The 11,672-nt window shown below is 37.9% G+C and overlaps 1 protein-coding gene across 1 annotated transcript; it reads right to left on the reverse strand.

Moving 5' to 3' along the window:
* Positions 1 to 1,966: 1,966 nt before the first annotated feature.
* Positions 1,967 to 7,248, reverse strand: LOC129754044 (uncharacterized). Its single transcript, XM_055749902.1, has 2 exons — positions 4,410 to 7,248; positions 1,967 to 4,281 (listed from the first exon to the last, which is right to left on the reverse strand). The coding sequence occupies exons 1-2, from the start codon at positions 7,246 to 7,248 to the stop codon at positions 1,967 to 1,969; spliced, it is 5,154 nt and encodes a 1,717-aa protein (XP_055605877.1).
* Positions 7,249 to 11,672: the final 4,424 nt, after the last annotated feature.

The following is an 11,672-nucleotide window of genomic DNA, read 5'->3' on the forward strand; positions in this document are numbered from 1 at the left end:
ATGACAAAAATGACAAAAATGACAAAAATGACAAAAATGACAAAAATGACAAAAATGACAAAAATGACAAAAATGACAAAAATGACAAAAATGACAAAAATGACAAAAATGACAAAAATGACAAAAATGACAAAAATGACAAAAATGACAAAAATGACAAAAATGACAAAAATGACAAAAATGACAAAAATGACAAAAATGACAAAAATGACAAAAATGACAAAAATGACAAAAATGACAAAAATGACAAAAATGACAAAAATGACAAAAATGACAAAAATGACAAAAATGACAAAAATGACAAAAATGACAAAAATGACAAAAATGACAAAAATGACAAAAATGACAAAAATGACAAAAATGACAAAAATGACAAAAATGACAAAAATGACAAAAATGACAAAAATGACAAAAATGACAAAAATGACAAAAATGACAAAAATGACAAAAATGACAAAAATGACAAAAATGACAAAAATGACAAAAATGACAAAAATGACAAAAATGACAAAAATGACAAAAATGACAAAAATGACAAAAATGACAAAAATGACAAAAATGACAAAAATGACAAAAATGACAAAAATGACAAAAATGACAAAAATGACAAAAATGACAAAAATGACAAAAATGACAAAAATGACAAAAATGACAAAAATGACAAAAATGACAAAAATGACAAAAATGACAAAAATGACAAAAATGACAAAAATGACAAAAATGACAAAAATGACAAAAATGACAAAAATGACAAAAATGACAAAAATGACAAAAATGACAAAAATGACAAAAATGACAAAAATGACAAAAATGACAAAAATGACAAAAATGACAAAAATGACAAAAATGACAAAAATGACAAAAATGACAAAAATGACAAAAATGACAAAAATGACAAAAATGACAAAAATGACAAAAATGACAAAAATGACAAAAATGACAAAAATGACAAAAATGACAAAAATGACAAAAATGACAAAAATGACAAAAATGACCAAAAATGACAAAAATGACAAAAATGACAAAAATGACAAAAATGACAAAAATGACAAAAATGACAAAAATGACAAAAATGACTGTCGATAGCAGCAGCAGCAGGTAAGTATCGGGCAGGACCGAAGCAGCAGTAGCAGACCAGGTAAGTAACCCAGGAAATTAGCAGCGGTGGCAACAGCAACCTCAGGCAGGTAAGTATCACGTGGGTAAGTATTTCTCTTCGAAGCAATTCACTTAGTCCTTGGTTTCCACTTTCTAAACAACTTTATTCTTCATTTCTCCTTAACACTTTATTTGTTTATCTTCTTTCTTAACACTTTATTTTTCTCGATTTATCTTAACTTTATTTATTTACTTAACTCTAGACAAATAACTTCTAAACTTTAATCCGCGATAGGAGACACACTACTTTTTGATGTCACGTTGACGTGTTTGCTGTCACAAAGCTTGACGAAAGGCGAAATCCACACCGTGGGTTGGTCTTTTATAAACTGTTTCGCCCGGAAATTTATAATCGCAGGTACATTGTTCTTGCTGTGGCCCACTTAGCGTTCGATGATATCTTCAACGGGGGGTATCCTAATCTGACCCAACTCGTTTCACAACGAGATGGCGAAGAACACATTTTTCGTCTCACGAACATCCTGGCCCCTCCAGAAACGAGGTTTCTGGCATCACCGTGCAGCTTCTTGATTCATCGATTAATCGATGACGACGAGCTCCGCTTGCCGTGGGTTGTCCCTCTTCTAGCTGATGTCGACGAAACAGCCTCGTTGACATCTAGAACGTCATCCTTCATGGTAGTAGTAGTATGTTGATGTTTTACCTCAGGAACATAAATATTGCTCTGCAAAATTTGAGACCCGGAAGCAAAATTTTCGAAAAAATAAATTTATTGGACAGGTTCTTACCTTGTCGCAATTTAAATGCGCCTTGTATAAAATAAGATTCATCAGCATTCCGAGCAGCTCTACTTGTCGTCCGTGGTGTTCAGCTGACCCGTTTTGTCGTCGTTCTGGATTTGATGTGGTGCAATAGGAAGCAAACATATTTTCTGGACACAGCGAGTTGTTTTTGCCTTCGGTGTTTGCAGCGAAACTACTCTGATGATACCGTCGCTCCCAGGATGAACATCGATTATTCGGGCTGTTGGCCATCGCATTGGAGGAGTATTCTCGTCCCGGAGGAGAACTAATTGGCCTGGTTGGAAAGTGACTGGTGGACGGAACCATTTCGTTCTGGGTTGCAAGGTGGACAGATACTCCAAGTGCCACCGTTTCCAAATATCTTGGATGATTTTTTGAACTTTTTGCCACTGTTTGAGTCTGTCGTAATTGATGTCAGAAAAGTCTCTGTCGGGAACTGCCTTGAGGGCTGAGCCAGTCAGGAAGTGACCAGGGGTGAGGGGGTCAAAATCCGAGGGATCGTCGCTGAGAGGAACTAATGGTCGCGAATTAAGGCAACATTCAATTTGACAAAGTAACGTTTCCATATCGTCATAGGGTAAGGAGCGTGTTCCCAACACGCGAATAAAATGTTTTTGTGCCGACTGGACCGCTGCCTCCCACAGCCCACCGAAATGAGAGGCTTTCGGCGGGTTGAAGTGCCAACGAATCTGCATTTCTGAACAGCTTTTGGACACCTCGGCTCGATGATTCTCAGAACGAAGAAGACGTTTGATTTCGTTCTTTGCTCCCACAAAATTCGTCCCGTTGTCGCTGTATACATCAGTGCACAGCCCTCGGCGAGCGACGAATCTTTTGAAGGCTTGCAGGAACTTGATGGTGGTCAGATCTGGAACGAGCTCCAGATGAACGGCCTTCGTGCTGAAGCATATGAATACTGCTACGAAAGCCTTCCTTGGTGATGCTCTCCGGTGTGGTGGTTGCAGTAATATTGGACCCCAATAGTCCACTCCAGTGACTGTGAACGGTCGGGTGGCAGTGACGCGCGATCGTGGCAACTCTCCCATGAATTGCTGCACCATTGTTGGTTTGGCTTTGAAGCATTGCAAGCACTTGTGCACCACCTTTTTCGTTAAGCTTCTGGCCCCTATGATCCAGAAGCGTAGTCGAATGATGGTAAGTAGAAGCGTGGGTGCTGCGTGCAAGTGTTTGCGATGTAAGTTTTCGACTAAGAGAGCGGTAATTTGGTGAGATGATGGCAAGATGATTTGATGTTGAGTATCGTAGTTTTTATTGGAATTTGCTAATCGTCCACCCACGCGTAGAAGTTGATCGGGGCCCAGGAAAGGACTGAACCATTTCAGTCGGGATTTGGGGGATATTGGTTGATCTTTTCGAAGATTATTGAGATCTTGTTCGTAAGTTTGCTGCTGAACTAATCGAAAAAGAGTTTTTTCTGCTTCGTTGATTTCTTCCACCGACAGAACACAGTTGAGGATTCTTTTGGTTGAAGGTAGTCGAAATATTTTCGCTGGCCGTTGACAGAAAGCGGTAACTCGGAGGAGATGCTGGTAGCTACTGAATCGTTTGACCAAATCATCTACAAACGAGGGCTCAGGGGAACATAATGTGGTCGTCATAGATGATTTTCGCTGTTCTTGTAACACGTCAGTTGAATTTTCGGGTTGAGCAGTAATAGATGGCCACGCATCTCGTTCTTCCTTTAGCCAAGCCGGTCCGTGCCACCAGATGTCACATGAAAGAAGTTCTTCTGGCGGTATTCCTCTCGAAACATGGTCTGCTGGGTTTTCGCTGCCGGGCACGTGATTCCAGTGGGAGTTGATTGTGGCGAGTTGAATTTTGGAGACTCGATTGGCAACAAAATTTGCCCATGTTGACGGTGAACAATTCAACCATGCGAGGACGGTGGTAGAATCGACCCAGAAAAAGGTGGGACAGTTTAGCTGAGTGGATGAGCAGATTTTGGTGTACAATTCGGCGGCATGGAGCGCACCACAAAGTTCGAGTCGTGGTATACTTATTCGCTTGAGGGGGGCAACCTTTGAACGAGAAGTCAGCAATGCTACGCGAACACAACCAACATTGTCGCGTGATCGCACATACGCACAAGCTCCGTATGCTCGTTCTGATGCGTCTGAGAATATGTGCAGTTCAATTGATGTTGCGTTTGGAAAAACTACACAGCGTGGGATTCTGAGATGTTCTAGAAGTGGCAATTTGAAGTAAAAGATGTTCCATTTTTTCGAAAGAGCTTCCGGTAGAGGATCGTCCCAGTTCAGAGTGTTGTCTTTTTCGTCCTTCAAAGTCCACAGAGATTGCATGAACAGTTTGGCGCTAACAATAACGGGACCCAAAAGCCCTAGTGGGTCGAAGATTTTGAGCAATTCTGGATAAGGCAATTCGTTTGGTTAAGACAAAATTCTCCGGGTCGCAAGAGAGATGAATCTTGTAACGCAAATGATCCTCGGATGGATCCCCAATTCAAACCTAAGGTTTTAATACATGATTCCCGATCTAAATCCACTGATGATTGTATTGCACGATTTTCCATCGGTACCTCGTCGATTACAGCTGTTGAATTAGACCCAAATTTTCGTAATTCGAAACCGCCAAGCTTGCAAAGTTCCTCCAGCTCCTTCCGAAGGTTCCTTACTTCGTCGATGTTCTGGCCACCCGAAAAAAGATCGTCCATGTAGAAATCTCTTTGCAGAATTTTGGCAGCGGAAGGGAATCTATGTTGCTCATCCTTTGCCAATTGCTTTAGTACTCTTGTCGCGAGGAAGGGCGCACAAGCAGTACCATAGGTAACGGTTTTCAGTTCGTAGGTGCTTAGTGGTTCGTCGTCATGATTCCTCCAGACAATTCTCTGCAATGGTGTATCTCTGTTATCGACAAGGATTTGCCGATACATCTGTTTTATGTCCGCAATCAACATAACGGGATGCATTCGGGAACGTGTAATGATGGCGCGCAAATCGTCTTGGATAATAGGGCCGACCATAACAGCGTCGTTGAGAGAGTAACCGGTGGCGGATTTGCACGACGCATCGAAGACGACTCTCAGCTTCGTGATTGAACTGCTCTTTCGTATAACAGCATGATGTGGGAGGTGATAGGATTGAGTCTGCGTGCCGGTGATGAATGAAATCTTCTGCATGTGTTTGAGATCTTCATATTCATTCATGAAATCTCGATACTGTTGATGGAGAGTCTCGTTGCGTTTGATTTTACCTTCTAGCAAATGAAATCGTCTGACTGCTGACTTGCGGTTGTCTCCTAGGTTGCTGAGTATGATTTCACGAGTGGGCAGGCGGACAATGTAGCGACCTTCATCAGTCCGGGCAACGGTTTCTGCAAAATGGTTCTCGCAAGCGGCTTCGTCCACTGATGGTCCTGGTTTGGCGTCATCCTCTTCGATTTCCCAAAAGCGCTCGAGGAATCTATGAAGCTCGCTGATAGTGGCTACGTTGGAAACAATCGGTGTGATCGGCTGACTGAAGGAAGTCTTTCCAGTAACTATCCACCCCAGCTCAGATTTGACAAGGACAGGAAGGGTTGTTCCGAGGGAAATTCGTTCACGGTATTTGAATAATTCGAAGAATATTTCCGCTCCAATGACAACATCGATAGGGCCTGGACGGTTGAATGATGGATCGGCAAGTTCGACATCGGTTGGTAGGTCCCAAGTAGAAACGTCGATAGCCGCAGATGGGAGTTCGACGGTAAGTTTAGGCAATACTAAGAATTCAGTCATGGAAGCATAGTCATTGAAGCGGGAACGAATAGTCGCGCGAAGTTTGTATTTGGCGTATGTTGCACAGTGGCCTATACCAGCAATGGGGAGAGAAATTTTCGATCGATTAACCTTCATAGCCTGCGAGAGAGCATCCGTTATGAAGCAGCATTCACTGCCGGAATCTAAGAGCGCGCGAGCGGCGTGGACTCTTCCACTATCATCGACCAATTGGATAACAGCTGTAGCTAGAACTACTTTCAGTAGCTTCCCGTTGTTGATTGAAGTAGTTGTAGCTTGAATGAGAGAAGCGGCAGCGGATGTGGTTGGTTCAGGTTGATGTGTGTCTACCGGGTTGGGAGAGATTCGCTCAGGTTTAGAGTCTGGCTTGGGATGATCCTTGAAGCAAAGTTGAGTGTGATGATGACCATTACATTTTCGACAGGTGCTCGTAGATGGACAGTTTCGTGACATGTGCCCTTTCCGCAAACAATTTCGGCACAACTGATGACGTCTCACTTCCTGCTCCTTGTCCTCGATCTTCATGTGTGAGAACTGAGAGCACTTGTAAAGTGGGTGGTTCTCCGAACAAATGATGCACTTGCGTGTGAAGGTTTGCATTGCACCGAGACTGGATACGGACTTTGGGTTAGACTTTCTAGGTGGATTTTGAGTTAAACCTTCAGGAATTTTGTTTCCGATACTCTGCAAGACCGTTACTCTTCGCTGAATGAATGCGACCAAATCTTGGAAAGAAATTGTGTTGCGTGCCGAAGAAAAATCCTCCCAATCTCGTCTGGTGGTAGGATCGAGTCGAATGCTCAACATACGAATGAGCATAACATCCCAGTATTGAGTTTTCTCCCCAAGTTGATTCAAAATCTTTACCGTTGCTTCAAAGTTTTCCACCAAAGAATGTAGATCTGTTGCGGATTCACGTTTTAATGCAGTAAACTCGAAAAGTGCGTCGATGTATGACTGTTTTAAACGCGCTGGGTTTTGGAAATGGTCGACTAACAGATTCCAGGCCACTGGATAGTTATTCGCACTAATAGGTATCGATTGAATCAATTTCAAAGCATCGCCAGTGAGAGAAGAACGCAGGTAGTAAAACTTCTGGATGGTAGAAATCTCTGTCGATGCGTGGACGAGCGAGACAAAAAGGTCGTGGAAGTTGAGCCAACATTCTAAATTTCCGTTGAACACTGGGATTTTAACATCGGGAAGACGTATATGAGGGTATCTCCCGGGGAAATTCGTCGACAAATTAGAACTAGAGGCTGCTACAGGATCAGGGGCTTTATTTACTGCCAGGAGAAAACCTTTCACCCGGTAGTAATTGGTTTCAAATTCCGCACGTTGTTTCAGTAATTGATCAATAGAAGGATTATCGAGATTGTCGCAGACTTCAAGTTCACTTTGCACGTTGGTGAAGTCGTTCCAAATGGTCCCCAGGTGTTCGATTCGTACTGGAACTTCCATTTCGTGTTGTTCCTCCTCGTATTCGTCAACGAACGTTTTAATCAAATTAAACGATACCAAGATGCTTCTCAGCCGTTGCTTGAGAGCTTTTAACTTACGTTCCGCGGCCATTCTGGAACAAATAATGACCCGGTAGCACAAAACGATATAAGTAGCAGTTATAGGAACCCTAATTACCTTTTGTAGGCAATTCAATGCCTTGTATAGTAGATTATCTCAGCAAACAGGAACTATGTTGACCTTTCGAAACTCGTGGTTACGTAGTAGAAAGATTCACCGGATGGAACTCGGAGTTCGACGAGCGCCAGGACATCCGGTTCGAAGGACCATATGTCGATAGCAGCAGCAGCAGGTAAGTATCGGGCAGGACCGAAGCAGCAGTAGCAGACCAGGTAAGTAACCCAGGAAATTAGCAGCGGTGGCAACAGCAACCTCAGGCAGGTAAGTATCACGTGGGTAAGTATTTCTCTTCGAAGCAATTCACTTAGTCCTTGGTTTCCACTTTCTAAACAACTTTATTCTTCATTTCTCCTTAACACTTTATTTGTTTATCTTCTTTCTTAACACTTTATTTTTCTCGATTTATCTTAACTTTATTTATTTACTTAACTCTAGACAAATAACTTCTAAACTTTAATCCGCGATAGGAGACACACTACTTTTTGATGTCACGTTGACGTGTTTGCTGTCACAAAGCTTGACGAAAGGCGAAATCCACACCGTGGGTTGGTCTTTTATAAACTGTTTCGCCCGGAAATTTATAATCGCAGGTACATTGTTCTTGCTGTGGCCCACTTAGCGTTCGATGATATCTTCAACGGGGGGTATCCTAATCTGACCCAACTCGTTTCACAACGAGATGGCGAAGAACACATTTTTCGTCTCACGAACAATGACAAAAATGACCAAAAATGACAAAAATGACAAAAAATGACAAAAATGACAAAAATGACAAAAATGACAAAAATGACAAAAATGACAAAAATGACAAAAATGACAAAATGACAAAAATGACAAAAATGACAAAAATGACAAAAATGACAAAAATGACAAAAATGACAAAAATGACAAAAATGACAAAAATGACAAAAATGACAAAAATGACAAAAATGACAAAAATGACAAAAATGACAAAAATGACAAAAATGACAAAAATGACAAAAATGACAAAAATGACAAAAATGACAAAAATGACAAAAATGACAAAAATGACAAAAATGACAAAAATGACAAAAATGACAAAAATGACAAAAATGACAAAAATGACAAAAATGACAAAAATGACAAAATGACAAAAATGACAAAAATGACAAAAATGACAAAAAATGACAAAAATGACAAAAATGACAAAAATGACAAAAAATGACAAAAATGACAAAAATGACAAAATGACAAAAATGACAAAAATGACAAAAATGACATAAATGACAAAAATGACAAAAATGACAAAAATGACAAAAATGACAAAAATGACAAAAATGACAAAAATGACAAAAATGACAAAAATGACAAAAATGACAAAAATGACAAAAATGACAAAAATGACAATAATGACAAAAATGACAAAAATGACAAAAATGACAAAAATGACAAAAATGACAAAAATGACAAAAATGACAAAATGACAAAAATGACAAAAATGACAAAAATGACAAAAATGACAAAAATGACAAAAATGACAAAAATGACAAAAATGACAAAAATGACAAAAATGACAAAAATGACAAAAATGACAAAAATGACAAAAATGACAAAAATGACAAAAATGACAAAAATGACAAAAATGACAAAAATGACAAAAATGACAAAAATGACAAAAATGACAAAAATGACAAAAATGACAAAAATGACAAAAATGACAAAAATGACAAAAATGACAAAAATGACAAAAATGACAAAAATGACAAAAATGACAAAAATGACAAAAATGACAAAAATGACAAAAATGACAAAAATGACAAAAATGACAAAAATGACAAAATGACAAAATGACAAAAATGACAAAAATGACAAAAATGACAAAAATGACAAAAATGACAAAATGACAAAAATGACAAAAATGACAAAAATGACAAAAATGACAAAAATGACAAAAATGACAAAAATGACAAAAATGACAAAAATGACAAAAATGACAAAAATGACAAAAATGACAAAAATGACAAAAATGACAAAAATGACAAAAATGACAAAAATGACAAAAATGACAAAAATGACAAAAATGACAAAAATGACAAAAATGACAAAAATGACAAAAATGACAAAAATGACAAAAATGACAAAATGACAAAAATGACAAAAATGACAAAAATGACAAAAATGACAAAAATGACAAAAATGACAAAAATGACAAAAATGACAAAAATGACAAAAATGACAAAAATGACAAAAATGACAAAAATGACAAAAATGACAAAAATGACAAAAATGACAAAAATGACAAAAATGACAAAAATGACAAAAATGACAAAAATGACAAAAATGACAAAAATGACAAAAATGACAAAAATGACAAAAATGACAAAAATGACAAAAATGACAAAAATGACAAAAATGACAAAAATGACAAAAATGACAAAAATGACAAAAATGACAAAAATGACAAAAATGACAAAAATGACAAAAATGACAAAAATGACAAAAATGACAAAAATGACAAAAATGACAAAAATGACAAAAATGACAAAACTAAAAACATCATCAATTTTGAAGCATTATCATTGGGAGGTTTTAGATTGAAATTCATTTCAAATAGCATATTTCTAAATAATATTTTTAGAAAATTTACCAAATTTCGTGATTAATTTTCTTTTAACCTTTCAACTTTTTCGATGATTTCATCTCTTCCCCTTCAGGAAAATTTCCATTCCCAAAGTTAAAAATACTTAATAAGGTCGTCCAAACAATGATCCAAGTCGGCAATAAGGTCATAAAAAATGATGTTAATTTTCTAGCTCAACAAGTTTATCCCCAAATTTTGTAACCTTCAACCTTCGAAACAGAAAAAAGGGAAGCAACAAAAAAAAAACCCACGCAGTAAAAATAAGGTCACCATGTCACACCTGTAACCGGAAGGTTAAACACCCACTTTTGGGATTATTTTGGTAGCACCGTGTTTTTTCTCCTGTTTTTTTTTTTTCACTCCAATTTCAATTCATTCCATTTCTAAGGCTGGTATGTTGGCACAAGTTGTTGTCCGGTTTGTGAAAATATAAAAATTACCATCTTACGACGAGTGGCTCCAGAGAGCTGAAATTTGCCCCTCGCGAACTGTTTTTTGAAGTAGCCCAAAACAGAAACAGGGAACATTTTTATTGAGCTGGGAGAGGTGGAGGATTTTTAAACAGGATTTTTTTTTTCTCGTAGAAAGGTGAAAGTCCATTGCGGAAAAAAATGTGTTCTGCGGCCTTGTTTGAACACAATGGATAAACTTGAAGGAATGGCTTCGTAAGTTTTTGAGTGTACGCCTTCTGGTATTTTCAATTTGATCTTTTTAAGCAGAATTTTTTTTACTGAGCATCGACTTTATGAATTTTATCTTTAATGTTTTTGATATTATTTTTACTTCTTAATATTTTTTCAAATTCAAGAGGAAATATGGAATTAAAATACCGGTTGAAGACTTCGTCTGAATATTTTTTGTTTCCTGCCATTGATATCGAAACTATATATTGAATGGTTTATCATAAATACATGACAAGATAATCTTAACCCAGAATAATCCTCCACCTACCAGCAATCAACAAACGTGATATGGTAATTAAATAAATGTCGTAGATATTCAAACATCTATTAATGCAATTTTCACTCAATTACTATTGGCACTTCATAAACAAAATGCCAAACGAGCTGGAAAAAAGACAACAAAAGTATCAACAAACACCCCATCTGTTCGACTGAAAATGGAAAAAAGTAGTTTTACGGCTTAATGAAATCATCAATAAATGGGACAGAAAAAAATATCACCAGCAAATGCTTTCGGATTGTTCAAATTCACCGGTCTGAAATTTCACCAGTGATGGCGAAGAGATGAAATGAAAAATGAAAATAAAAAAATGCGGCAAAACAAAAACAGGCGGCAATTAAATTGAGGTCAACATGATTCCCACATCGTCTCGTTGGAATATTGGGCGGATGTTTGGGGGAGGAAAAGAAGCTGTCCATTGGGAGTGAAAATCAAATATCAATTATCATTAGTGTCGAAATAATCAAATTAATCGTTATTGTACACTGATGGTGATTGGGTATGACTTTATTTTTTGTTCATTCATTCACCGGTTGTTTGCAATCAGGTCTTTTAAACCGGTTGATGGAATTTTTGCCCAATCGAAATGTTCGCCAAAGCTTTTTGGGGAGGATTTTCATGAGGCATTTCTTTTATAAACAACAATTATGAGAGTCAATCACTTCAAAGATGCCATGGAGAGAACCATGCATAACAATATCTAGAAATATTACGGGGAGTCCTGTTGGTACTTAATCAGAAATTTCGTACACAAATCTCACATGAAAAGATATTTATAACTATAACTCCT

The sequence above is a fragment of the Uranotaenia lowii genome, chromosome 3 (genome assembly GCF_029784155.1).
Source record: "Uranotaenia lowii strain MFRU-FL chromosome 3, ASM2978415v1, whole genome shotgun sequence".
Classification (NCBI taxonomy): Eukaryota; Metazoa; Arthropoda; class Insecta; order Diptera; family Culicidae; genus Uranotaenia; species Uranotaenia lowii.

Excerpts from the sequence above, each read along its gene's own strand:
- LOC129754044 (XM_055749902.1), bottom strand. The coding sequence starts at position 7,248 with ATGGCCGCGGAACGTAAGTTAAAAGCTCTCAAGCAACGGCTGAGAAGC. Across the intron at positions 4,282-4,409 it reads ATCATGTATTAAAACCTTAG|GGCTTTTGGGTCCCGTTATT; the intron begins GTTTGAATTGGG and ends TCGACCCACTAG.